Below are 24,538 nucleotides of genomic sequence, written 5' to 3' on the forward strand. Positions count from 1 at the left end.
GGGAATTAGCCTTTGTGTGCTTGCTTTGCTTGACTGACAAGCCGGATGGGAGGCCTCCATGGATCAGTCCATGTCCATGCAATGCAGATGCAAATCAGGTCAGTCAACGGACCCACCGTCAGCATCTCCCTCCCTCCCTTGACTGGACTTTCATGCACCTCACCTGCCTGCCTTTCACATCCTATACAACTTTAAGTGCTCCATTTGGAGTTCATTACATCAGCTGCTTCTGGTCGTTTCGTTGATCTAAGAGGAGCACTGACAAGTATAGAAAGGAGGAAATTGTAGCAGCTAGTGGTATCATCATCAGGATATAATGGGGAACTGCTGCACAGGCTCTGCAAAGTGCGCCAGTGCTTCCACTCCATTTGAATCAAGTAAGACGCAAACAATTTCTTCGCTTTCCTTTCTCTAATTAATTCAATTCTCCATCCTCTGAATCGATCGACCGATTTCATTTTCATTCAGAGGTCACAAGCAGGAGCACCGCGTCCAATAACAGTAACTCGACGACGACCGCAAATAAGCTAGCGTCGCGCCGCTGCATCGGCAGCTCGTCGGCCTTGTCCGGGCAGCTAGCGGGCTCCGACGTGCAGGTGCAGGCGGCGAGCGCCGGGACCGGGGCCGGGGCCGGGCTCAAGTCGTTCAGCATGAGCGAGCTCCGCGCGGCGACCAAGAACTTCGGGTCCACGTCGTACCTGGGCGAGGGCGGGTTCGGGTGCGTGTACAAGGGGTGGATCGACGAGGCGACGCTGGCGCCGACGAGACCCGGCGTCGGCCGGATGGTGGCCATCAAGAAGCTCAAGGAGGAGAGCTTCCAGGGCCACCGGGAGTGGCTGGCCGAGGTCACCTACCTGGGCCAGCTCCACCACGCCAACCTCGTCACCCTCGTCGGCTACTGCTCCGACTCCGGCGCCAACAAGCTGCTGGTGTACGAGTACATGCTCCGTGGCAGCCTGGAGAACCACCTCTTCCGCCGCGCCACGCAGCCGCTGTCGTGGCCCATGCGCGTCTCCATCGCCATCGACGTCGCGCGCGGCCTGGCGTTCCTGCACTCCCGCGACGACAGCCCCGTCATCTTCCGCGACCTCAAGTCCTCCAACGTCCTCCTCGACTCCGACTACCGGGCCAAGCTGTCGGACTTCGGGCTGGCCAGGAACGGGCCGACGGGGGACAAGAGCCACGTCTCCACGCGCGTCGTGGGGACCCGGGGCTACGCCGCGCCGGAGTACATCGTCACGGGCCACCTGTCGACCAAGAGCGACGTGTACAGCTTCGGCGTCGTGCTGCTGGAGCTCATGACGGGGCGGCGCGCCGTGGACGACGCCCGTGGCGGGTCGGCGGCGACGCTGGTGGACTGGGCGTACCCGCAGCTCGGGGATCGCCGGAAGGTGATCCGGATCATGGACACCAGGCTAGGCGGGCAGTACCCCAAGAAGCAGGCGCAGGAGGTGGCCGCGCTCGCGCTGCGCTGCCTCCAGAACGACCCCAAGAACCGCCCCGCCATGGCCGACGCCGTCCTGCCGGAGCTCGAGCAGCTGCAGCAGCACAACAGCCACAAGTCCTCCTCCTACACCTCGTCGACGCCAGCGCCGGTGCACGGACAACCAGGACGCCGCCACTCCAAGTCCAAGAGCTAGCTGAGCTAGATTTTGTTGCACTTTATGCTGCCTTTGTTTCATGTATTCAATGTAGATGATACAGATTGTATGTAGCTAAGGATCATAGATAGAGGTTTGTTTTCTCTTTTCTGTGCAGATTGAGATTGTTCGTTGTCAGCCCGTTCGCGTGGTCGTAACGATCGTAAATTTTCGGCGAGAACAATATTTTTCTCCCATATCAAACCAGTTAGCAGTAATAATCCACGATCGTTTCAGCCCCAGCCGGCTTTCTATTGCGTTCAAAAAGATTGAGATTGCTGTGAATTGATCATCTGTTGTTTTCCGTACACACAGGTAGCACTGTCAGCAGCGACGACCTTTTGCTATACGACTATTCACATTGTAGCAGCGACCATCGCTTTCTATACGACTGTCATGATTTAGAGGTCGGCCCTGTCCCGCTTAAAAGTACTGTTTACTTGATTTGTTGGAAGAAAAAAACGATATATCGTCAGACTAATAAGTTATTATTCTTAATCGCATTATATGCAGCCGAAACAGGAGGGCAGAAGACACTATGGATACACGTGGGTGAATTAGGAGGGTTTAACTTTGGTCTGTCCGATGACTCGATTGGATAGAACTGACCGAAATAAACAATGCAGAGCAGCTTTTGTTCAGTCAGCGATCCAGCACCCGGACGTGCACGCAAACTCTTCTATTTTTCCTATTCCTTGTTGACGAGACTACTTTACCTGAGAGTTTATCTACTGAATAACTATGTGTTTTATATAATTCTGACACAATAAGATTAAGATCCAGCAGCCTCCACTTTCTTCTACCTCTAGCTTTTTTTTCTACCTCCAAATAATCACAAAATCATAAATCTACATATCATAGATCACGTATCACATAAAACAACATTTTTTTAATAAAAGAATAAATTACAGCCTCCACCGTTTCCGGGTCGTCACATCGTGTTCCCTGACCGGCCACGATTCTCCATGCGGACAGCTGGCGCTGCGCCCTGCTCGACACACCGCGTGTTATGTGCTAAAAAAATTCATATGTTTTTTTTTATGTTAAAATATAAGTGTGTTGTATAGCATTTCTACCTGAACATGATTTTATATATTTTTGTTGTTGTTGCATCAAAGCATGTAATTAAAAAATGGTTGGAATTGGAAGGAGAAACGAGATTTAAATTTTTATTGCATCAGGGCTGACTTTCTTTTCCTCTTCCTTTTAGAAAAAAAGAACCGCGTTTATACTATACACGTTTTAGCTATGACCAGTTGATCAATTTGTTGCGGTAATGAACAACACTGGCTGCTTTACTAAATTATCTGTTTGGGTGATGTAGTTTTCGAGAACTATATAACTGTAGTGTCATAAATTAAAGAGATTAAAAATAATTTAGAAAAAACAGTTCTGAGGACAGTTGTTAGAACCTAAGAAAGATTGCACTTTTGGCAAAATTATGGTTTTAGAAACTATAAAAATTATTGAATCAGAGATCCGGCAGATTTTAATAAAAATCAAAGTATTTCTCTAATACTCAAATAATATTTTGCATCTAATCTAAACAGGAGCATCTCCACAAGTTTTATAAAAAAATCCGTATTTTGATTTTTTAGAATAAAAAGGTACCCCAACAGTTCGGTAAAAAGGCTCCTTAATTAAAAATAAAAAGTTGTCAAACACTTCAACTCGTAAGTAGACGTATGAGTAAATTAATAAAATAAATTGTTCCAGATGAGAAAGTAGCAAGAGATAAAGAAATTAAAAGAGTGTAGTTAGTTAGAAATAGTTTTGGGTTCCTAACACAAAATCTTATAGAACATTATTATAGCATACTGTTGAACAAGAACATAACTTAAAGTTGTTATTTTTTCTGTTAATTTGCTAGATCTGTTAGTTTAGTAAGTAAACTATATCAAACTTTTGGAGGTGTGACCAGGAGACCAGTGGCGCCGATCTTGCCGGGAGGCCGATCTGGCGGGAGGAGTGACGGGGGATCGAGCCCCCGTACTCCTGGCCTTCGTCCTTGAGAAAATTTTGTATTTGGCCCTAAAAATAATACTCCTTTCTTATTTGACATCGAAACTGAAAATCTTTCTTATATATCCTGAACTCGAGTTTTTCTTTCCTATTTGACACTTCCGTCAGTTTGGGTTCTTAACGGTGTCAAGTCCTATATGAAAAGTCCGTTTTACCCCTAGAGTTTTTTACTAGTCCTGGCATTCCATAGTTAATATTGCTATCTTTTATGAATGTTTTTATCTTAAACTGCAATGTTTCATAAAAGATAGCAATATTAACCATGGAATGCCAGGACTAGTAAAAAACTCTAGGGGTAAAACAGATTTTTCACATAGGACTTGACACCGTTAACAACCCAAACTGACGAAAGTGTCAAATAGAAAAGAAAAACTCGAGTTCAGGATATATAGGAAAGATTTTCAGTTTCGATGCCAAATAAGAAAGGAGTATTATTTTTAGGGCCAAATACAAAATTTTCTCAAGGACGAAGGCCAGGAGTACGGGGGCTATCTATCACCCACTTTCACTTCCGTCAGTTTGGGTTACCAATCATGTGTCGCCTGCCCATATAGCCACTCTATCACCCACTTTCGCTCCTCGCTCCCGAGACCGTCCATGCCACACAACTGGCGCCATCCGCCAAAGACTCGGCCACACACCCTAGATCGGGTGACTTGGGTTATTGTCATCGCTCCGAGCTATAGCCCTATCTCCACCACGCTTGAGTTCGCTGATGAGGCCTCCCCATGTTACCCTGCGCAACCACACCGATGCTCCGCCCACGGCTACCCAAAGACAAAAGACGTCATGTCAGTTGGGGTAGAGTCCATTCTCTCATTTTTGCTGGAACATACTCGCTTTGAATCTTCATCGAATATTCCAACTAATGGTATCGACCCGTTCTACTCCATCCATGGCCAAGCACTGGGTGGAAGGAGGGTCTCCCTATCCTATCCTTGTTTGTCCTTAGAATTAAATAGTCACCCATCCTGTTCATGCGAGGGGTTGTTTGGTTGGCCTGTAGGCAACCTTGTTTATTAAGAGCTACAACCCAGACATCTGTTTGTTTAGAGGCCTCCCAGACAACTTTTAGTCCATGCAACAATTTTCCTATTGCGAGACAACTTGGCCAGACATCTATCCCAACTTGAAGCCTCCAAAATTCAACAATCAAGGGGTGGTTTGGTTGAAGCCCTATTGCGAGACAACTTGGCCAGACATCTATCCCAACTTGAAGCCTCCAAAATTCAACGCATGCTCCAACCAAACACGTCCTAAGGGGCTATTTAGTCTCTGATCTAGGAACCTTGCCTAGGCCAAACATGGCTCCAAGACGTTCGATTTCGAGCGACTGTGGGATGAATGCACCTGTCTGGGCGAGAGACCCCATGTTAGGACGTCATCCAAACATGCTTTTGACTGCGTGGGATTTATGCCTAGGTCAGCCAGACAGCTCTGTCCTACCCGAGCTTAAATCAAACATGCTAATTTCAACTAGCTAGGACCATGAGGGCAAGTATTGACGCTGCCTTCGTACACTGCCAAGTAATTTAAGACAACTTAATTGACATACGTAGAATGATTGTCTTTTAAGTTGTTCCACGGTAACTCATAATTTCTTAATTTATGTATAGAATAAAAATAAAGTTGTGAATTACATGACAACAACTAATATAATGATACAACAGTTGTTTCACATTGTCTTAAATTTTAGCTCATGAGACTGTTGTTTCGCGAAACCACGACCTTTTTGTTCTCCCCTCCCTCTTTCCTCCGTATCAAATTCTACGTGATGGCCTTTGCTCCCTGTTCTGTTTGGATCCTCAGGATTTTAAGAATCCGGATCGAAAAAATCCCACGTCCTAGATTCTCATCCAAACGATTTATATTTTAGGGTTAATTAGATATACGCCATAACAATTCTGTTGTTTTTAAAACACGCTATTACTATTTACGAACTGTGCCAGTGCCATTATAGTTCTTGTGAAAGCTAAAACATGCCATTTTATACGTTTGCGATGTATTTGGGCCCACGTGCAGGCGTATGGACAATTTTGTATTTTCTTATGAACCAAAATACCCCTCCCACTCTATTGAATAGTAAAACGAAAAGGACGAACTAGAAGGGGATTTCCGCAAAATGGCTTTCTTCTTCCTTAGATCGGTCATGGCTGTCGTGAGGCCTCCTATGCAGGGGCTAGCTAGGGCTGCTCCGACCAGCTGAGTAGCCAGTCGCGATGGCACGGTGGGCACCCAAGGCAGCCACGGCAAAAGGGTCGGTGCTCGCATGGGGCGACGGTGCGCTGCCGGCAGGCGATGTGGCGGCAGCGGCTCTACAGCGTGCAGGCGGAGGCGGCTGGCGATGTGCTGTGGGGCCGCGAGGTGAGGTGCAGGCGGCGGTGTGGCCGCGCGTGGCTCTAGGGTAGGGCAGCACGTGGGTGGCGTAGAACCGAGCCACGACGGCGGCATCGGGCCTCGCGCGGGCTGCCCAGGAAAGCGGCGGCGACGGCACAACAGCCCCCACGCAACTGGCCGGCTGCTCAACGAAGGCCTGTGTGCGTAAGACTGTCTTCAACAACCGCGACCTAAAATACAAGACCTATTTGTCCTTTGGGTAACACTACATGCAAGGTGTTCAATAACTATTTTTGGTCTTCTCCAACAACAAGACCAAAAGACAACCCTTATTGTAAATGGGTCTACAGGAGAGAGAATACTCAGATTTGGGTTATGCCTCTTCTAACACCCAAAATGAGTCTTTCATATATGTACTCTGTTGGAGGCTATATATATTATGTTGGAGACCCATTTTGGGTTTGGATTCTGCAATGGGTCTCCTGTTGAAGACAGCCTAAGGGGATGACACATTGGGCCTGCCTGTAAGTGAGATAGAGTGAGAGAGGGTATTTTGGTCTATACGAAATACAAAATCATCCGTACACTTGCACATGGGCTCAAAGACGTTGTATACGTATATAATGCCATATTTCAGCTTTAACGAGAATTGTAATGTCAGCGATTTAGTCTTTGAACAGTAATGGTGTGTTTTAGAAATGGTAAACTTATAATGGCACATATCCAATTAGCACTAAATTTTATAGGGATTCTCACATATTTTTTAGAATCTTGAAATCTAAAAAAAACTGTTGGGATTTTTTATATGGATGCACAAAACCACTTGCAATCCAAACGTCACCTAACTCAAAACCACTTGCAATCAAATAAAACTGTTGGGATTCTTTTTAGGGTTAATTGAAACCATACCATTACAACTTTCACGGATTGAAAAGACACCATTACTATTCGTCATATTGGAACGGTGCCATTACTATTTGTAGTTCATTTGAAATACGCCACTTTATATACTCTGAACACCGTTGGGTCCACGCACAAGCATCTGTATTTTCATGTGGCCCAAAAGGCCCCTGCTGCTGCCCCTGTCTCTAGCTCAATGACACGCGGGGTCCACACGTCATCTCCTTCCTCCATCTCCTGCAGCTAACCTCCACAGGCCAACGGACGGGTTGCACGCGGGCAGGCGAGCTTTACCCTGGCGTGCAGACGGGCGAGCTTGGCCTAGCTGCAGCCACAGGACCTCCGCCCCGGTACGCGGGCGAGCGAGCTCGGCCCCACCGTGGGGCTAACAGGGTGGCCGGAGCTGAGGACGGCGGTGGATGTGGTGGCTGCGGCCGGTGCGGTCTCCTGGGCGACGAAGGCGACAACCTCATAGGAGGCGGCGTCCCTGACGACGACGAAGGTGCCCACACCGACGCCGCTGGACATGGGGTGCCCGACCCCGAGGCAGAGCACAGCCGTGAAAGCGGCGTCCACCGCGTGGCCCACCCGCGTGCAGCGTCGCGACGCCCACCTCCAAGCACCACGCGTGGTACGCCGCCGCCGCGCGTACACCGGACTCCAGCTCGTGCGGGCTCACCGGACTCCACCCCCGATGCACCGTGATGGCCTGTGCTGCGCTGCCACTGCTCCACTGAGCGCTACTTCTCCTCGCCATTACACAAGTATTGGGAAGGAGAGAAGATAGCAGCACCAGACCAAGTAGCAATCAAGATGAACACGAAAATCTAGATCCCCTCCTTACCCACGCAACACAGGACATTAGGACGGAAGGGGAAGAGCAGCTAGATGAACACGGGACAAGAATCAGGATGGACTCGACGCTAACACCGGTGGTGAGCACGCCGTCCTCCTCCTGTCGAGCATGCCGTGGCGCGCCGCGGAGGGAGCCTTCGTCGCCGTCCATGTTGTCGTGCACAGAGCGGTCGCTTGGACCGTCGCCTATTCACGAAGAGCAGGAGCTGCACAGCGTCGGCGCGTGGGCTGCTGCTCGGGCTTGGGCATGGGGCTGACTACGAGCGGCGGCGGGCTACGGCGCGGGCCTAGGGCCGGCTACGCGCGATGGTGTTCAACGCGAAGGAGGAAGAAGATGACACATAGGGTCCACATGTCTGTGATATGGAGTAAGAGGAATATATATGGGCATGCTGGGCAATATGAAAATACATTGACCTGCAAATGGACCCAACTGCATCCAAAGCGTACGTAATGGCATATTTCATGGAACCGAAGAATTATAATGGTACATCTCCAAATAGATGAATAGTAATGGTATATCTTACAATTTTAAAAATTATAATGGTATGGTTCCAATTGACCCATTCTTTTTATCCGCAATATACGCCTTAGGATCCAAATGGCAGGTCGATTTGAACTGTGCCTAGGGCTAGGGTTGCTTGCCGCACGCTATAGTCACTCACACGCAGGCTATGGAGGAGGCATCAGCGAGGGAGCGGAAGAGGCCGCGCGAGGGCGATGCGAGCGAGGGCGACGCGAGGAAGCGTGAGGTATGGAAGAGGCTGCTCGAGGCGGTGGCCTAGGAGCCTCAGTACACGTACCTGCCTATCGTCGACACCCTCAAGGTTCCCGGCGTCCGGGTCTGCCTCTTCGCCGTCGTCGCTGAGATCGGCGCCGCCGTCCACAGCCATGGCACGAGTGAGCCTCACTCTCAACCCCTCCCCTCCTCTCCTTCCGCGCCGCGCACCCGCCGTTGGCCTCATCTTAGGGTTTAGTCCGAATTTTAGCAGGATTAGAGTTGGCAGTTTGTGCATAAGCTGTTGCAGGCTGTATGCTTCCTTCTTCAGTCTGATTCACCTAGGGTTTGTTATCAGTTGCAAATGCTGCAGAGGCAGGGAAATTTGTGGGTTCCGTTGTGATTTTTGCTGTGAAATTAGATAAGTATATATTTGGAAAGATTTGTTGAATAGTGATGATTAGGATTAGTTCTCTGCTCAAATACTGCTTGCTTATTGCGCTCGCTCACTTTTGATCCTCAAATCAATGCTAGAACCCTTGATCATGGCTATAGTTTTTGCAGATTTCATTGTTACGTTGAGGATTGTGGATGAATCACGCAAGGCTGGAATATCTGCAACATTTTTTGCTAACAACACTGCCCTATTGCCCTGTGTCAAGTCAAGTGGAGATGTGATCAGTCTCCACGACGTCGTGGTACAACATAAAACTCTATTTAATTATGCCATTTGTCACTGGGTATTTCTCAGAGTTATAAAATTTCCACATACCTTTTTATATGTGTTGTTATTTAAGCCTATTTTCTTTTCTCGTCATTTTTGAAATTTTAGTGACACATTCTGCAGCACCTAGTTCATGCCTGCTTTGATCTGCAGATACAACATCATGGGAAGTTCTGTGTTACATTTAACAAAAAGTTTTCTTCATTTGCACTGTTTGAAAGCAAAGTATCTGCTGAGTGTAGCCCATATCAGACTTCTATGAAATATCATGGCGGGAAACATGACAAAGAACTGTTAACCCAGATGAGAACGTGGCTACCCAATAATTCTCTAGGTGACTCCTAATCGATAATTATATGTAGGATCAAATAGTATAGTGTAGCCATTCTATTTATGAACTCTTCTTAACCAAAGGAGTTACGTATTTTATAAATTATGAGTGCAACAGAACTTGCATTATCTCATTTTAGCCCTTAGTTAAGGTCGGTCTCTGCTTTTGATCTAGTATGCAAGGTTAGTTCTTTATTCAATTATATTGAAACTCAAGACTTATTTTGGTACAGGGAGTGCTCCAAAAATTCTCTCTGCCTTCTTGTAGGTTTTGCATGTCTGTGAAAATAGCGGCAAATGGATATTTTATGTTTGGGATGGAACTGATACCCCTGCAGCTGAGTTTCAGGTAATGTAGGTTTGCCTATGTTTATTTATTGTTTCTAATTTTTCAGCAATAACATAGAAAAAATCTATGCAATAAGGATGGTGCTCTAGTGTTTTTGAAATATTGTTGCAGCTTTTAATCTTTATTTGATTTTTCTTATATGGTGCACTGAACTTAAGCATAGTCAATGAAAAGAAAATTAGTTTTATCTTCGAAAAACATTTGCTGACGTCAGTCACGTCATTATTTTCACTTAATTGACCTGTTTTTTTTGTGTGTGCCTTTCTGCTATTGATTGGTGAACGTATAGTTCGGATGCTGAGGTAGTTGAATCACCCCTTCTGCTTGAAGGACTACCTCTACCTAGGGAGGTTTCATGCACAATGCCATGTGTCAGAACTGCTCTGAGGATTTTTTTTTCAGATAGGTCTGTTAATAAAGTATTACACATGCAAAAGGGTATTCATTGGGCCAGGTTCTGCAACATTACTTGCAGTTGCAAGCAAGAGTTTGGCATTTGGAAAGGCGTTTTCTTGTACTCTAGTAGAGTTCGCCTTTTATCTCATGAAGATGGTAGCGTTGTTGATCGTCTGAAGTAATCTTCTTTTCTGATGAATTTTACTATTCTTTGAACATCGTATAAGTAAACTTTACCAATTACATGAACACCTCCAGGATGTATGACAGCCGCAACGCCAACAAAGTTCACCGCCAGCCGATGGCAAGCTTCACCTCTAATGTTGCTGGTATAGAGCCTAGTAGTCTGATAGTTTGCATTGCTCCTCTGAATCACTGATAAACATATTCTGTTTCATCGTTTAGATCATGAATTTAGCTTCAGATTCAGCATGTAACTGATTAATTAAAATAGCAATATTTAAGTCTATTCATTAGGCCTTATCTTCATTGTTACCTGAATAAGTGTATACTATAGCATTCATCCGTTCTATTTGCATATGAAGGTTGTTGTGCATAAAAACAAACCTCAATATTTTTCTCGTGTGGTATGCGCGTATAGTGATCTAAATGAAGCACATGATGATCTTGTCAAAGTGCTTGTTTACATGTGTTGTATTGATGAACCGCTGCATATAGTTGTAATGCATTTTTGCTACCATCTGTTGCCCACAAAGGCTTGCCTCATGACAATTTGTTATCAATTCTGTCAGATGTAGAATATGAGAAAGCAGGTTACTCAACGTTAATGCAGTCTTTAACTCATCATGAGGTATTACTTCTTTCCCATTTTTCTCCAGTTATTTATTAGTTTTTTCTGTTTTTGATTTGGTCTAATATTATCCAACACCCCTTGAAAGTGCATCTAGCCCTTTAGTAGGTTTTGGATGACTGAATGACAACGTGATTAAAGTACTAACCCATTTGCTAAGTGTGGATAGGTAACAGGTTATCTCACAGGTACTTAATGAAAGCCAAAATGATGTGTTGTTGTATAAACAATCTAGTTCAAGCACAAGACAACAATGCAAATGGAATTCATGTGAATGCTTATTTATTGTGGGATTTCCATGTACTATGTGAAAGCAAGCTCGTGATTATTGGTTAATGAGACATGAGGGATTGTATATGGAATGGTCTCATATTTGAAGCTTGCTAAATTAAAATGAAAAAGATAACAATACATATGAATGGATGATTCAACACAAGATGTGACTTGATGGCTTGAGATGGTGAAGATAGCAAGGAAAGGCTTCAAGGTACTAAGCAAGGGTGAAGGGCAAGCGATGGCTTAGCGGTCGAAGAACTTAGCTATGGTGAAGAAGAAAGTACTTGCATTTAGTTGAGGTACTAATCAAGCTAAGATGGTTATATTGATGTGAAGGATCAAATCTATAATGTAGTATTTGATGGAAGTGACTTGATATATTTGGGATTATTCAAATTTGATGAATAGAATCAAGTCACATGCTCAAGATGACTATGCTCAAGCGAAAAGATCAACACCAACTTGTTAGCACCCTTACTTGATGAAGATTGGAAGGGACGACATCAATTCAAAAGAAATCAACTCAAGTGGTATAAATTCATTTTTTCTTTGATCTTGAGTTTAATAGGTATGCTGTACTATTAAGAGGGATGCATCATATTGATAGATAATGTTTCATAAGTGCTCAAGCCAACCCATATGAGTTTTGAGTATTTGAGCAATAAAAGAGCTAACTGATTTCTTGCTAGTCTGGCAATATCGGACGTGTCCGGTATTCATACCGGACGTGTCCGGTATTTGTCCAGCAGCTATAAAATTGTTGTTCTCGGGTTGGTTCGTCGAGAGTTCCGACGTAGGTCGGGAGTCCCGGCATGGGTCGAGAGTTCCAACGTCTCGCACTTCAACTAACTTGGAGGGTTCACTGTCTTGGTCATACCGGACGTGTTCGGTATTCATACCGGACGACCAGAGGCCAACGGCTAGTTTTCAAAAGTCTTGAGGGTCGGGAGTTCCGACGGTCGGGAGTTCCGGCCTACGTCGGGAGTTCCGACACCTCACTAACTTCAACTCAGTTACATGGTTTTCAAAATTGCTGAGGGTCAGGAGTTCCGGTATTCATCGGGAGTTCCGACATCTCACAACTTCACTGTAACTTAGTTACCATTGGGATAGTGTAAGTCATACCGGACGTGTCCGGTATTGCAACGGCTATGAAACAGCTAGTTTTCCAAGAGGGCTATAAATACCCCCAAGCCTCCACCTTTGGAGGCTGCTGATTCTGCTGAGATAGATACATGTTTTTGAGCCTTGCCAACTCTCCTAAACCCTCTCTTAGTGAGTGTGTGATCCAAATTGCAAAATCAATTTGTGGGTTAAGAGAGAATTTGAAAAAGAGAGCAAGCCACCACTTGAGCACTTGTGCATATTGTCAATCTCGTGATTTGCATTTGTTACTCTTGGACTCTTCGGTCCTAGATGGCTAGGCGTCACCAGAGAGCAACCGAGAGATTGTGGTTGCTTCGAAAAGTTTGTAACGGTTGATTCCGCCGCCTCGGAATTATTTAGTGGAAGGAGGAAAAGGAGTTGAAAAAGACTCTGGCTAGAGTGACCTTTGTGGTACCCCTCTAGGGCTAACCTTTGCTGGGTCGCCCGTAGCCCCCTCAACGGAGAGTAGAACTCGAACGAGTCCAAACTTCGGTAAAACAAATATCGTGTCTCAATTTACATTTCATTCGATATTTGTGTTGCTCTAGCTCTTATGCAGGTTCTCTATGCATATTGATATCTCTAGTAGGTACCTGTAGCCAGGTTTGAAGATAGAAATCGAAAGAAGCAAGTTCGGGGCCATTCTGCAGAAACCGTTCATACCGGACATGTCCGGTATTCATACCGGACACGTCCGGTATTAGAGCTCTGTGCTAAAAATATTTATTTTTAGTTCTAACTTTGTGTTGCAGGGTTATAGCTTTTAGATACATTATTTATACCTTGTATACTCTATGGCTAACTTGTGAGAGGTGGTATTACTCTTATTTGGAGTTTCTAATTTGGAAACTCCCTTTACTAATTATTTCCGCATTTAAAGGTGTTAATTTTCAGAAACGCTTATTCACCCCCTCTAGATGGCATCCTAGGTTCTTTCAATTGGTATCAGAGTGAGGTTCTCACCTAAAGCTTCACCGCCGTGAGAAAAGGATGTCAACGCCTATCGAGTTGGAGCCGGTGCTTCTCCAAAATGATAGTTCAAACTTTCTAACTTGGTCAATACATGTACTCAATGCTTTTAGAGATATTAGTCCTCTTGTTGAGCATATTATGGATGCAAGCATACCTCTTTCTATAGTTGATTGGAGCAACTACAAAAATTTATCAAAAGAGGAAGAGATATACGTGCAACTCAATGCTCAAGCTATTAATATTATTTTGAGTACGTTGAGTGTAGAGGTTCAAGATGAAGCAATCTTCAATGGACAACCATCTCTGGAGAGTGCTCATCTCATTTGGACTAGACTTTTGATTCATATGGAAAATCCAAATGTAATGATGCACTTGAGATCGAGTCAATAGAAAGTATGTCCATTATGTCATCATGCAGCGAAGAAGCCTCACAAGACCTCAAGAGTGCCGAGCCAGAGCAAGAAGTGCAAGCAGCACATGACTTACTGTCTGCCTGCACATACCGAACGTGTCCGGTATGTCCGAGGCAGAAGAGCAGCAAGCAGCTGTTTGCAGCGATGCTCAAGCTCGGTGGCGACCAAGTGATGAGTCAATCTCAGTATCTCATGATACTCATCACTTATGTCTCATGGCCAAGAAAAGCAAGAAGAAGAGTAACAAGAAAGATCAAGAAAAGGAGAAGGCTCAAGTGGATGATCAAGAAGAGAGTGATGTTGAAGTTGAAGACAACTACAACCTTGATCATCTCAACCATAAAGACAAGTTCATCATCATGAAGATAGTTGAAAAGAATGATGAGTTTGAAGAAGAGATAGAGAAGCAAGAGAAATCGCTTCAAAATCAAGAAAAGTTTCTCATCTCCAAATTGCAAGAGCTAAAGGCAATAAATGAGAGGTATGAAAAATTATCAATTGAGCATGCTTTAGTTACTAACTCCTCTTCTAGTGTTTCACAACTAGAGAAGGAAAACTTCGAGCTCAAGGCAAGGCTAGATGAACTATCAAGCAAGTATAATATGCTACAAGCAAATTATGTTCATCTAAAGTGCTCTCATGAGGAAGTAGTAGAATCAAGCATCATGCTTGAGGTGGCTCATGAGGTTGTGATTACATCAGTAAAATTTTCTCAACCTCTCACACATCCGCTCACTAGTACACCATCTCAATTAAATATTTCTTGTACTAATGAATGTGCTCCTCAAGCAAGCCAATCTTTGATTGAGCTAAATCTTATAGAAAACATAGAGCTCAAAGAAGAAGTGCAAAGATTAAAGAAAGATATGATTCGGTTGAAGGGTAAGGAGAAAGCACAACCTTCTCAAGATAACCGTGATAACATGGTGAAAAAGCTTGAGAAGGGTTCAAACCTTGCTTCCTCCAAAGCCCAACAAAAGAATCACATCTCAAGCAAGGCCAACACAACCAAGAGCAAGAAACATGGAAAAAGGATGTGCTATGGTTGTGGATTGTATGGACATGAGTGGGCTATGTGTCCACACAAGAGTTGGGCCGACAAGGTTGAAGCCACCAATCAAAAGGCTTCTACCAAGGAGGCCAAGCAAATGAAGAGTCATGGACAAAGTGGTTGTCTCATGAGCAAAAAATTGGGGCATCCTACCAAGAAATGCCCAATGTACAAAGAGGCAAGAAAGGAAGCCCAAGTTGCAACTAGAAGATGCTATGGGTGCAATGAGATGGGCCACAAGGTTGATAGATGTCCATACAAGTAAAGCAAGCATAGAGCACACAAAGGCCGCATATGCTATGCTTGTAGAAGAAAGGGGCACCTAAGCTATGAATGCCCAAATGGTAAAACTCCTAAGCCAAATATATTTATTTGTAATGATATGCTTAGGAAGACCACAAATGGAGTTAGCGCTAGTAAGGTGATATGTTCACCACAAACTAGTGCTAAAGCCATTTGGGTGCCTAAGCACTTGTTGACTAACTCAAAAGGACCCAACAAGAGTTGGGTACCAAAGTGTGCTTAGGTTAATGATGTAGGTACTTGGTGATGAGATGAAGGTCTCGGGGTGGTTGAGCAAGCAATTTGACAATATTCACTCAATCTATCAACTAATTCTTATCATAATCCCTTATATGGTTGACCCCGAAGATAATTCAATAAACATATCATATATTTCATCCTCACCATTGGTAACAAGTACCTAAACCTTGTAGGATAGCCACTTTGTTCGTTTCGTGTTCTATAGTTCACTAATAGGTACATTTGTGAAATAATGAAAGTGGCTAATAAGATTCAATTAAAAAGAATTTTACTTTGCCATAAGATGCTTTTAACGGCTCTCTAGTAAAGCAATTCATTTGTTGAGATGCAAGTATACAATAAATAATAGAGCCAAACAAAGAATCACAAGCAGCGAATTAATTGGTTCTGTCCTACAGCTATCGGACATGTCCGGTATTACTATCGAACATGTCCGGTATGGTTAGGGACAGAAAGTAAGTGTTTCTGTTATGGGTATTCTGGACGTGTCTGGTATTGTAGCAACCAGAACACATTTTGAATTACAGCTAAGTCTTTGATTTGTATATTTTCATATATCCTTAACTTACTCAGAAGCTTGTGATTCATCAATTCCTAAGTGGTTTGTGACTATGTCTCATCGAAATCTAAATATGGCAAATTATTTGATTATGGTCAAAATAGAAAATTGGCTCCAAATTTCTTAATAGAATAAAAGTGCTTATAGAAAGTCATTCAAATTACTTGAAGTACTTATTTAGGGGGAGATAAATTTCTATTTTGCACCATTGTGGACTAACAAATTTATCTAGCATTCTCTATAGTTCTTTGGATGAAAATGTATCTAGCATGATTATTTGGTAATTGAGGTCGACATAAAGATCATCATGCTATTTATCTTCTTAGTGGTATTCTTGTGGGCTCACGGCAAAGGTATGTGTTTACATACATACATTGTAAGTGCATCTAAGACCCTTTATATGTTAGAATGTGCATTTGTGTGACATAGGAGAGATATTTTTCAAAACCCATAACTAGCATGTGTAGGTGGTGTGAATTTGAAAAACTATTTGAATCTTGGTCTTTGTGACCTAGCCTTGCCATGTGATGATTATAGCTCTCCTTGATTGTTTGATTGGCTAATCACACATGACATGGCTTTCTTAAGTCCACAATCTACTATCTCTCACTCTCTCTCTCTCTTTCTCAAATAAGCAAAATCTTGTATATGCCAAATATTTGGAAAAGAGAAAATCATTTTACGGCATTGGATAAGGAAAGTGATGATACTCGGTTTGGATCAAGATTATATACCTTTTGGACTAAGAAATAACAGAAAAGGGGATTGGAAGAGAGAAAACACATTTTGGAATAAATTGGGTCAGCCCGTGTATACCGGACGTGTCCGGTATGAGCTAGACTATAAAAACAGAGCATACCCCTTCGGCCCAAACAGACTTGTCTCCTCCAAACCAACCAGCCGACGCCCTTCTTCCTACCTGGGGCGACCAAGGATTTCACCAAGGAAAAGGAGAGAAGGAGATCGCATTGGAGAAGGCTTGCATCAAGATTGAAGACCCAGGGATTTGGATTTCTCATCGCCTTCTCATCTCTTCTCTCAAGGTACCCTAATCACAGACCTCATTCGATCTACATGGTCAATACATGATTTTGAAATTCCTTCGATCAATATGCTGCATTGGTGATGTAGAAGCAATGCCCAAAGTTTGGTATTAATCCGTGTTGGTTTGAATCAAGGAACCCTGGTTAGGGTTGCTGATCGCCCATACCGGACGTGTCTGGTATGCTACCGGACGTGTCCGGTATGGCCTAGCAGAGCAGGCTCTCTGCTTCCTTTGATTCAATCCTATCCTAGAATTGTATATTAGGCATAGTTTCTTCTGTATCTATGTTTTGCAAATCTTGTGACAATGGTGTATCGAGGTGATTGTAAAACCTTGGATAAAAGAATCTATGTCTAATTACAATTCAAGAATAAGCTATGGGCATGTATCTAAAATTCTATGAAAATATTTGGATACAGGACAATAGCCATGAGTGGACGACAGGAGCCGAGGTCCAAGTACAGGCATGATCCAGCACTTGAGAAGTACAAGAAGGCGAGACAGGATATGCATCCTGGATTCAAGCCAACTAGTAGGAGGTCTATCAGGGCTGCCTCTAGTGTAGCAGCTCAGTATGTAGAGGGGTCTAGGAGCTCTTCTTCTGATACAGACACTGATGAGTTTAGAGTGGAGTCTAGAGAAGAAAGAAAGAGGAAGAGCACTGATAGAGGATCAGATGGAGATAGCTTAGATGAGGAGCAGGAGATTGAGGAGGAGGAGTCAGTTCCTCCAGCTCAGCACTAGCCTGGTCAGGGGATGCATTATGGTCTTCTTGAGACACATCTGCCCAATGTGCCCTCCTATGTTCCTAGGGTTGACTACAGGGGAAAGGGTATGACCAGGAGAGCTAGAGATGAGCGAAGGGTTGATCCAAGAGGCTTACCTAAGGTTTAGTATGATCACCGCTTCTAGACAGCCTTTCACCTAGATTTCTACTCCAGTGTGATTCTCACCAGGAACCCAGTGATTGCCAGGTCTCAGTAGATTGACTGGCAATATATTAGAGAGTTGCAGAAGGCCTCAGTTGATCATACCATTACCATCTGCCAGAGCACAGGAGTTTATGAGATCATAGAGTTCCAGCATGACTGGAACATAGAGGTAGTAGCTCAGTTCTATGCTACTCTATTTGTTGAGGAGGATGAGAGGCAGATGCACTGGATGCTTGAGGGCTAGTGGTACAGTGTTGACTATGATGTTTTTGCCGCCCACCTTGGCTTCTCAGAGGATGATCTCTAGAGGGATAGGATCCACACCGAGCAGGTGTTACCTCCTGAGCAGCTCGCATATATGTATCCTCCTGGTGGTGAGAGAGGAGCAGTGGGGAAGGTTCTAGGTCTTCACCCTACCTACAGATACCTGAATAGGATGTTTAGGAAGACTATTGATTGTATGGGTGGAGACAAGGGCAACATTATTGATTACTCCAGGAACCTACTCCACAGGATAGCACCTGATGCTTGGCCCTTCAGCATGTTTGATTTTATTTGGTCCGAGATCAGGAGTGTTGGAGAGAGGCCCCTCAAGGGCTATGGTTTTGCTCCTTATATCATGCATATGATTGAGCAGGTGACAGGGCACACATTCGAGTATGATAAGATTTACAAGGCCCTAAAGATTATTGCAGATCTGCCTGAGATAGGGTTACCTCTAGCAGGACCAGGAGGAGCAGCAGCACCAGAGGCTGATGCACCTAGGAGTGGTGCACCAGCAGGAGCTTCACCTTCACCACGTGCTCCTTCACGCTCTACTTCATGCCATGGCAGTCCTCCCTCGCCTATCCATAGGCTTTTCAGCTCTATATTTGAGATGTGTCGAGACATCCAGACCAGGTAGCAGAAGGAGAGGGAGGCTAGAAGAAAGGATACTCAAACCTTGAAGCAAATTGCTTCTAGGCTTGAGCTTGATCCTCCTAGGTCTCCACTGTCAGATGAGGCAGCTAGTGAGCAGGAGACTAAGGAGCAGCAGCAGGCCAAATATGACAGAGAGTATGCTGAGTTCCTTCAGAGGCAGCAGCAGCAGGCACCTGAGCACCCTGACACTCTACCACTTTAGGCTCGTGTGCCTACTCACTCTCAGCCACATCCTAGCATTGCAGACGACTATGCTACAGATTGGTGGAGTGACCTGACAGGTGGTGGTGGCTACTACGGCTTTGGTGGCTACGACCCATTTGGTGCTGGTGGTTCTCGTCTAGCTAGTGTTACTCGCTCTGATGATGAAGATGCTGGGAGAGACGAATATGATGATGATGAGTGATGCCAGAGATTAGTGACAGCTTGTAGCTCCTTTGTCCTTAGTATGTCATTATTGGACCTTTGTGGTGATAGATGACAAAGGGGGAGAGAGACTGATTAAAGCTTTAGGATAGTTTCATTTGCTTATCTTTGTACCTAAAGATATGTACTATAGGCTGTAGTTTCTTGTTTATGAACTTTATTGATGTATCATGGATTTGAGATAGACATGTATCATGTGAGAGATGAGACTTATGCTTTATCTATGTATCTCTTGAGACATGATCTTTATCTACATATCAGTGGTTTCTGGACTTGAGAAAATTTATAATGAGTGCTATGTGTGAATTACATGTGTCATATTTATTTTCATAAGGATTATGCATGCTAGAATGAAAATATTTAATGTGATGCCTTTATATTTATTCTTGTGTGATATATCTTGTCATATGCATCACAATTTCTCTTTGTCACACACACATGCACCCCATGGATACAATGATTTAGGGGGAGTCTCCTATATGTTTTAATATGTGCAATTGACATTTGAGGTCATTTTATGAATTATAATCATAAGCACATATTAAGGGGGAGCCTCTCATAAATCATTGAACCCAAAAGTTTAAATGTTTATATCATTTTGTAAGCTTTAATTAAGTTGTCATCAATTACCAAAAAGGGGAGATTGAAAGTGCATCTAACCCTTTAGTAGGTTTTGAATGACTGAATGACAACGTAATTAAAGGACTAACCCGTTTGCTAAGTGTGGACAGGTAATAGGTTATCTCACAGGTACTTAATGAAAGCCAAAATGATGTGTTGTTGTATAAATAATCTAGTTCAAGCACAAGACAACGATACAAATGGAATTCATGTGAATGCTTATTTATTATGGGATTTCCATGTACTATGTGAAAGCAAGCTCGTGATTATTGGTTAATGAGACATGAGGGATTGTATATAGAATGGTCTCATATTTGAAGCTTGCTAAATTAAAATGAAAAAGATAACAATACATATGAATGGATGATTCAACACAAGATGTGACTTGATGGCTTGAGATGGTGAAGATAGCAAGGAAAGGCTTCAAGGTACTAAGCAATGGTGAAGGGCAAGCGACGGCTTGGTGGCCGAAGAACTTAGCTAGGGTGAAGAAGAAAGTACTTGCATTTAGTTGAGGTACTAATCAAGCTAAGATGGTCATATTGATGTGAAGGATCAAATCTATAATGTAGTATTTGATGGAAGTGACTTGATATATTTGGGATTATTCAAATTTGATGAATGGAATCAAGTCACATGCTCAAGATGACTATGCTCAAGTGAAAAGATCAACATCAACTTGTTAGCACCCTTACTTGATGAAGATTGGAAGGGACGGCATCAATTCAAAAAAAATCAACTCAAGTGGTATAAATTCATTTTTCCTTTGATCTTGAGTTTAATAGGTATGCCGTACTATTAAGAGAGATGCATCATATTGACAGATAATGTTTCATAAGTGCTCAAGCCAACCCATGTGAGTTTTGAGTATTTGAGCGACAAAAGAGCTAACTGATTTCTTGCTGGTCTGGCAATACCGAACGTGTCTGGTATTTGTTCAGCAGCTGTAAAATTGTTGTTCTCGGGTTGGTTCGTCGGGAGTTTCGATGGTCAGGAGTCCCAGCATGGGTTGGGAGTTCCGACGTCTCGCACTTCAACTGACTTGGAGGGTTCACTGTCCTGGTCATACCGGACATGTCCGGTATTCATACCGAACGACCAGAGGCCAACGGCTAGTTTTCAAAAGTCTTGAGGGTCAGGAGTTCCGGCCTACGTCGGGAGTTTTGACACCTCACTAACTTCAACTCAGTTACATGGTTTTCAAAATTGCTGAAGGTCGAGAGTTCCGGCATTCATTGGGAGTTCCGACACCTCACAACTTCACTGTAACTTAGTTACCGTTGGGATAGTGTAAGTCATACCGGACGTGTCCGGTATTACAACGGCTATAAAACGGCTAGTTTTCTAAGGGGGCGATAAATACCCCCAAGCCTCCACCTTTGGAGGCTGCTGATTCTGCTGAGATAGACACACGTTTTTGAGCCTTGCCAACTCTTCTAAACCCTCTCTTAGTGAGTGTTTGATCCAAATTGCAAAATCAATTTGTGGGTTAAGAGAGAATTTGAAAAAGAGAGCAAGCCACCACTTGAGCACTTGTGCATATTGTCAATCTCGTGATTCGCATTTGTTACTCTTGGACTCTTTGGTCCTAGACGGCTAGGCGTCGCCGAAGAGCAACTGGGAGATTGTGGTTGCTTCGGAAAGTTTGTAACGGTTGATTCCACCGCCTCGGAATCGTTTAGTGGAAGGAGGAAAAGGAGTTGGAAAAGACTTCGGCTAGAGTGACCTTCGTGGTACCCTCTAGGGCTGACCTTTGCTGGGTCGCCCGCAGCCCCCTCAACGGAGAGTAGTACTCGAACGAGTCTGAACTTCGGTAAAACAAATATCGTGTCTCAATTTGCATTTCATTCGATATTTGTGTTGCTCTAGCTCTTGTGCAGGTTCTCTGTGTATATTGATATCTCTAGTAGGTACCTGCAGTCAGGTTTGAAGATAGAAATCAAAAGGAGCAAGTTCGGGGCCGTTCTGCAGAAACCATGCATACCGGACACGTCCGGTATTAGAGCTCTGTGCTGAAAATATTTATTTTCAGTTCTAACTTTGTGTTGCAGGGTTATAGCTTCTAGATACATTATTTATACCTTGTATACTCTATGGCTAACTTGTGAGGGGATGGTATTACTCTTATTTGAAGTTTCCAATTTGGAAACTCCCTTTACCAATTATTTTCGCATTTAAGGGTGTTAATTTTTAGAAACGCCTATTCACCTCCCCTCTAGGCGGCATCTTAGGTCCTTTCACCCCTAAGAACATGCGAGCATGTTTACTTTCAGTTGTATCCTAGTGATTTATCTCTCCCTTTTCATGAGAAAACTATATATTTTTGCTTCCTTAGTAACACAGAACCATGAGCGTTCTGAACTCAGACTCTAAAGCTAACCAGCTTCAATATCTCCTTTTTCTTTTGTGGTAGGTGACGCACAAATTGAAAACTTTGGTCCGTGTTGTGGCAGCATATCCCTGTCGAGCTAGTGAACTCCGTTTGCTTTCGACTCATAAATATTGTATTTGGTTGACTCTTGAGGATCCTACAGCGAGAATTGATGCGTATGTCCATAAGGATAATGTGGTAATATGTTACTAAATAACCCTTATGCTTATTTCCTTGCCTAGACCATCCCAGGTGTCCACATTCATCACTAGTGAAAAAAAATCAGTGTTGGTGGTAACATAGTTATGGATGCTTAAAAGTCTTGCTGAATTAGGTGATCATGTCTTCATCTAAATCCTTGGCAGGTCAAATTCTTCAGTGGTTTTATGACAGAAGAAGTGGTCATAAAAAGATGAACAAGCTACTGGGAGTCCCAGAACCAGAGGACAGCGAGGAAGTTGCCCCCTTGACCAGGAATCCACCTTGGATATGGTGTTGCTGGATATGGTTTTTTCTCTCACAACAAATCAGCGAATAGTACTTTCAGTCGTGACTTTTCAGCGAAACGAACAGGGCCATATGCTTTTGTAAACACTGGTGGCACTGTGGCATTCTGTACAAGTCTGTATGTGCCAATTGTAAACCTGCACTCTAGATTATCTTAATATAAAGAACCCCTTATTTTATTGTGCTAATTATTGTATGCTTTATATCTATACTTTTCTATACTTAATTGAAATAATTCATAGCTGCAGCTAAGCCTGGGCGTTCGGGTTACCCGATTTTTTCGGGTCGGGTAATTCGGGTAATTCAAAATTCGGGTAATGAAAATTGCTACCCGATATTACCTCCGAAAAAACACTACCCGCAAATTCGGGTACCCGATAATTCGGGTTCGGGTTCGGGTATTACCCGATATACCCAAATTTACAGAAAACAACAAACTACACTAAATTTCAATAGCGATCTATACATAATTTCAGCAGCAATTTGTATAGAATTTCAATAGCAATTTATAGAGAATAATATATTACAGTCACTGATTCAAATAGAGAGAATTATATTCTAATAAAGTGATAAGTTAAATGGTTCAGCTAACAATACATGATAAATACAAAGACAAAAACAAATCTTTGGGTAGTTCGGGTAGTTTGGGTACCGAGGGATATTACCCGAATTACCCAAACTAATTTCGGGTAATCAAAATCGCTATCCGAATTTGGGATTGGGTACCTCGGGTTCGGGTAATTCGGGTCCGGGTTCGGGTAATTCGGGTACGGGTAATGGGTATCGGGTATTTTGCCCAGGCTTAGCTGCAGCTTCTATGGTCCAATTATGGTGAAATTTTTATGGTGTGCTAATTATTATATGCTTGAACTGTAGTACAAATTTCATACTCATTGGATCATGTATAACTTGGTTATAGATTTATTTAGGTTTGTGCTTACTAAATCTATGCTTTATCTATAACTAATTATACATGATCCAATGAGTATGAAATTTTTACTATAATTCAAGCATACAATAATTAACCCACTATAAAAATTTTACCACAATTGGACCATAAAAGCTGTAGCTATGAATTATTTTATTTAATTATTGAAAAGCATAGATCTAAAGCTACAATAAAAATTTTATACTAAAGAATATCATATTATATGTTCAATGTATAGATCTACTCACGTGGAGTCTAACAAAATTAGATTTTTCTATTTTATAATTTTTCTATGATTTACTATGATTTTTCAAAGATTCATCGAAAACAAATAAATAAAAAAAGTAAAACCATCATCACTGTATCAAAGTCACCGTACAAAACCGCTTGGGGGTGGGTGGGGTGGGGGGTTGACCGGTTTTAGAAAGTTTAGGGGGTAAAAAATTCGGTTTTATAGTTTTAGAGGTGAAGTAGTCCACCATAAATAGTTGGGGGTTATGTTGACTTTTTCCCCTGCTGTTGGGCCAAGTGACCATCAACCATCTATGCGGTAGCCCGTGACCATCCAATTATGTTCTTAAAATCTATCAAATTCTATAGGAAATATATGAACCCAATAAGTCTATCTGGCCCGGAGGAGGCTGGTGGCGTTGGTGCGGCCGCTGGGAGCTCCTAGCCAAGCATGGGAGGAAGAGAGAGAGGAAGCCGCCCGCGGCTCTGTAAGTCGCCGCAGCCGCGCAAGGCC

General features: G+C 43.4%; 1 protein-coding gene and 1 pseudogene across 1 annotated transcript; both read left to right on the plus strand.

The window, feature by feature from the left end:
• Positions 1 to 247: 247 nt before the first annotated feature.
• Positions 248 to 1,856, plus strand: LOC136547584 (probable serine/threonine-protein kinase PBL18). The gene is made up of 2 exons (XM_066539547.1): positions 248 to 377; positions 469 to 1,856. Exons 1-2 carry the CDS (start codon positions 317 to 319, stop codon positions 1,638 to 1,640), a joined length of 1,233 nt encoding a protein of 410 aa, XP_066395644.1. The 5' UTR covers positions 248 to 316; the 3' UTR covers positions 1,641 to 1,856.
• Positions 1,857 to 8,428: 6,572 nt separating this feature from the next.
• On the plus strand, positions 8,429 to 22,896 carry LOC136544717 (protection of telomeres protein 1b-like; annotated as a pseudogene).
• The last annotated feature ends 1,642 nt before the right edge of the window (positions 22,897 to 24,538 follow it).

Source organism: Miscanthus floridulus, chromosome 3, assembly GCF_019320115.1.
Source record: "Miscanthus floridulus cultivar M001 chromosome 3, ASM1932011v1, whole genome shotgun sequence".
Classification (NCBI taxonomy): Eukaryota; Viridiplantae; Streptophyta; class Magnoliopsida; order Poales; family Poaceae; genus Miscanthus; species Miscanthus floridulus.

Excerpts from the sequence above, each read along its gene's own strand:
- LOC136547584 (XM_066539547.1), top strand. The coding sequence starts at position 317 with ATGGGGAACTGCTGCACAGGCTCTGCAAAGTGCGCCAGTGCTTCCACT. Across the intron at positions 378-468 it reads TTCCACTCCATTTGAATCAA|AGGTCACAAGCAGGAGCACC; the intron begins GTAAGACGCAAA and ends ATTTTCATTCAG.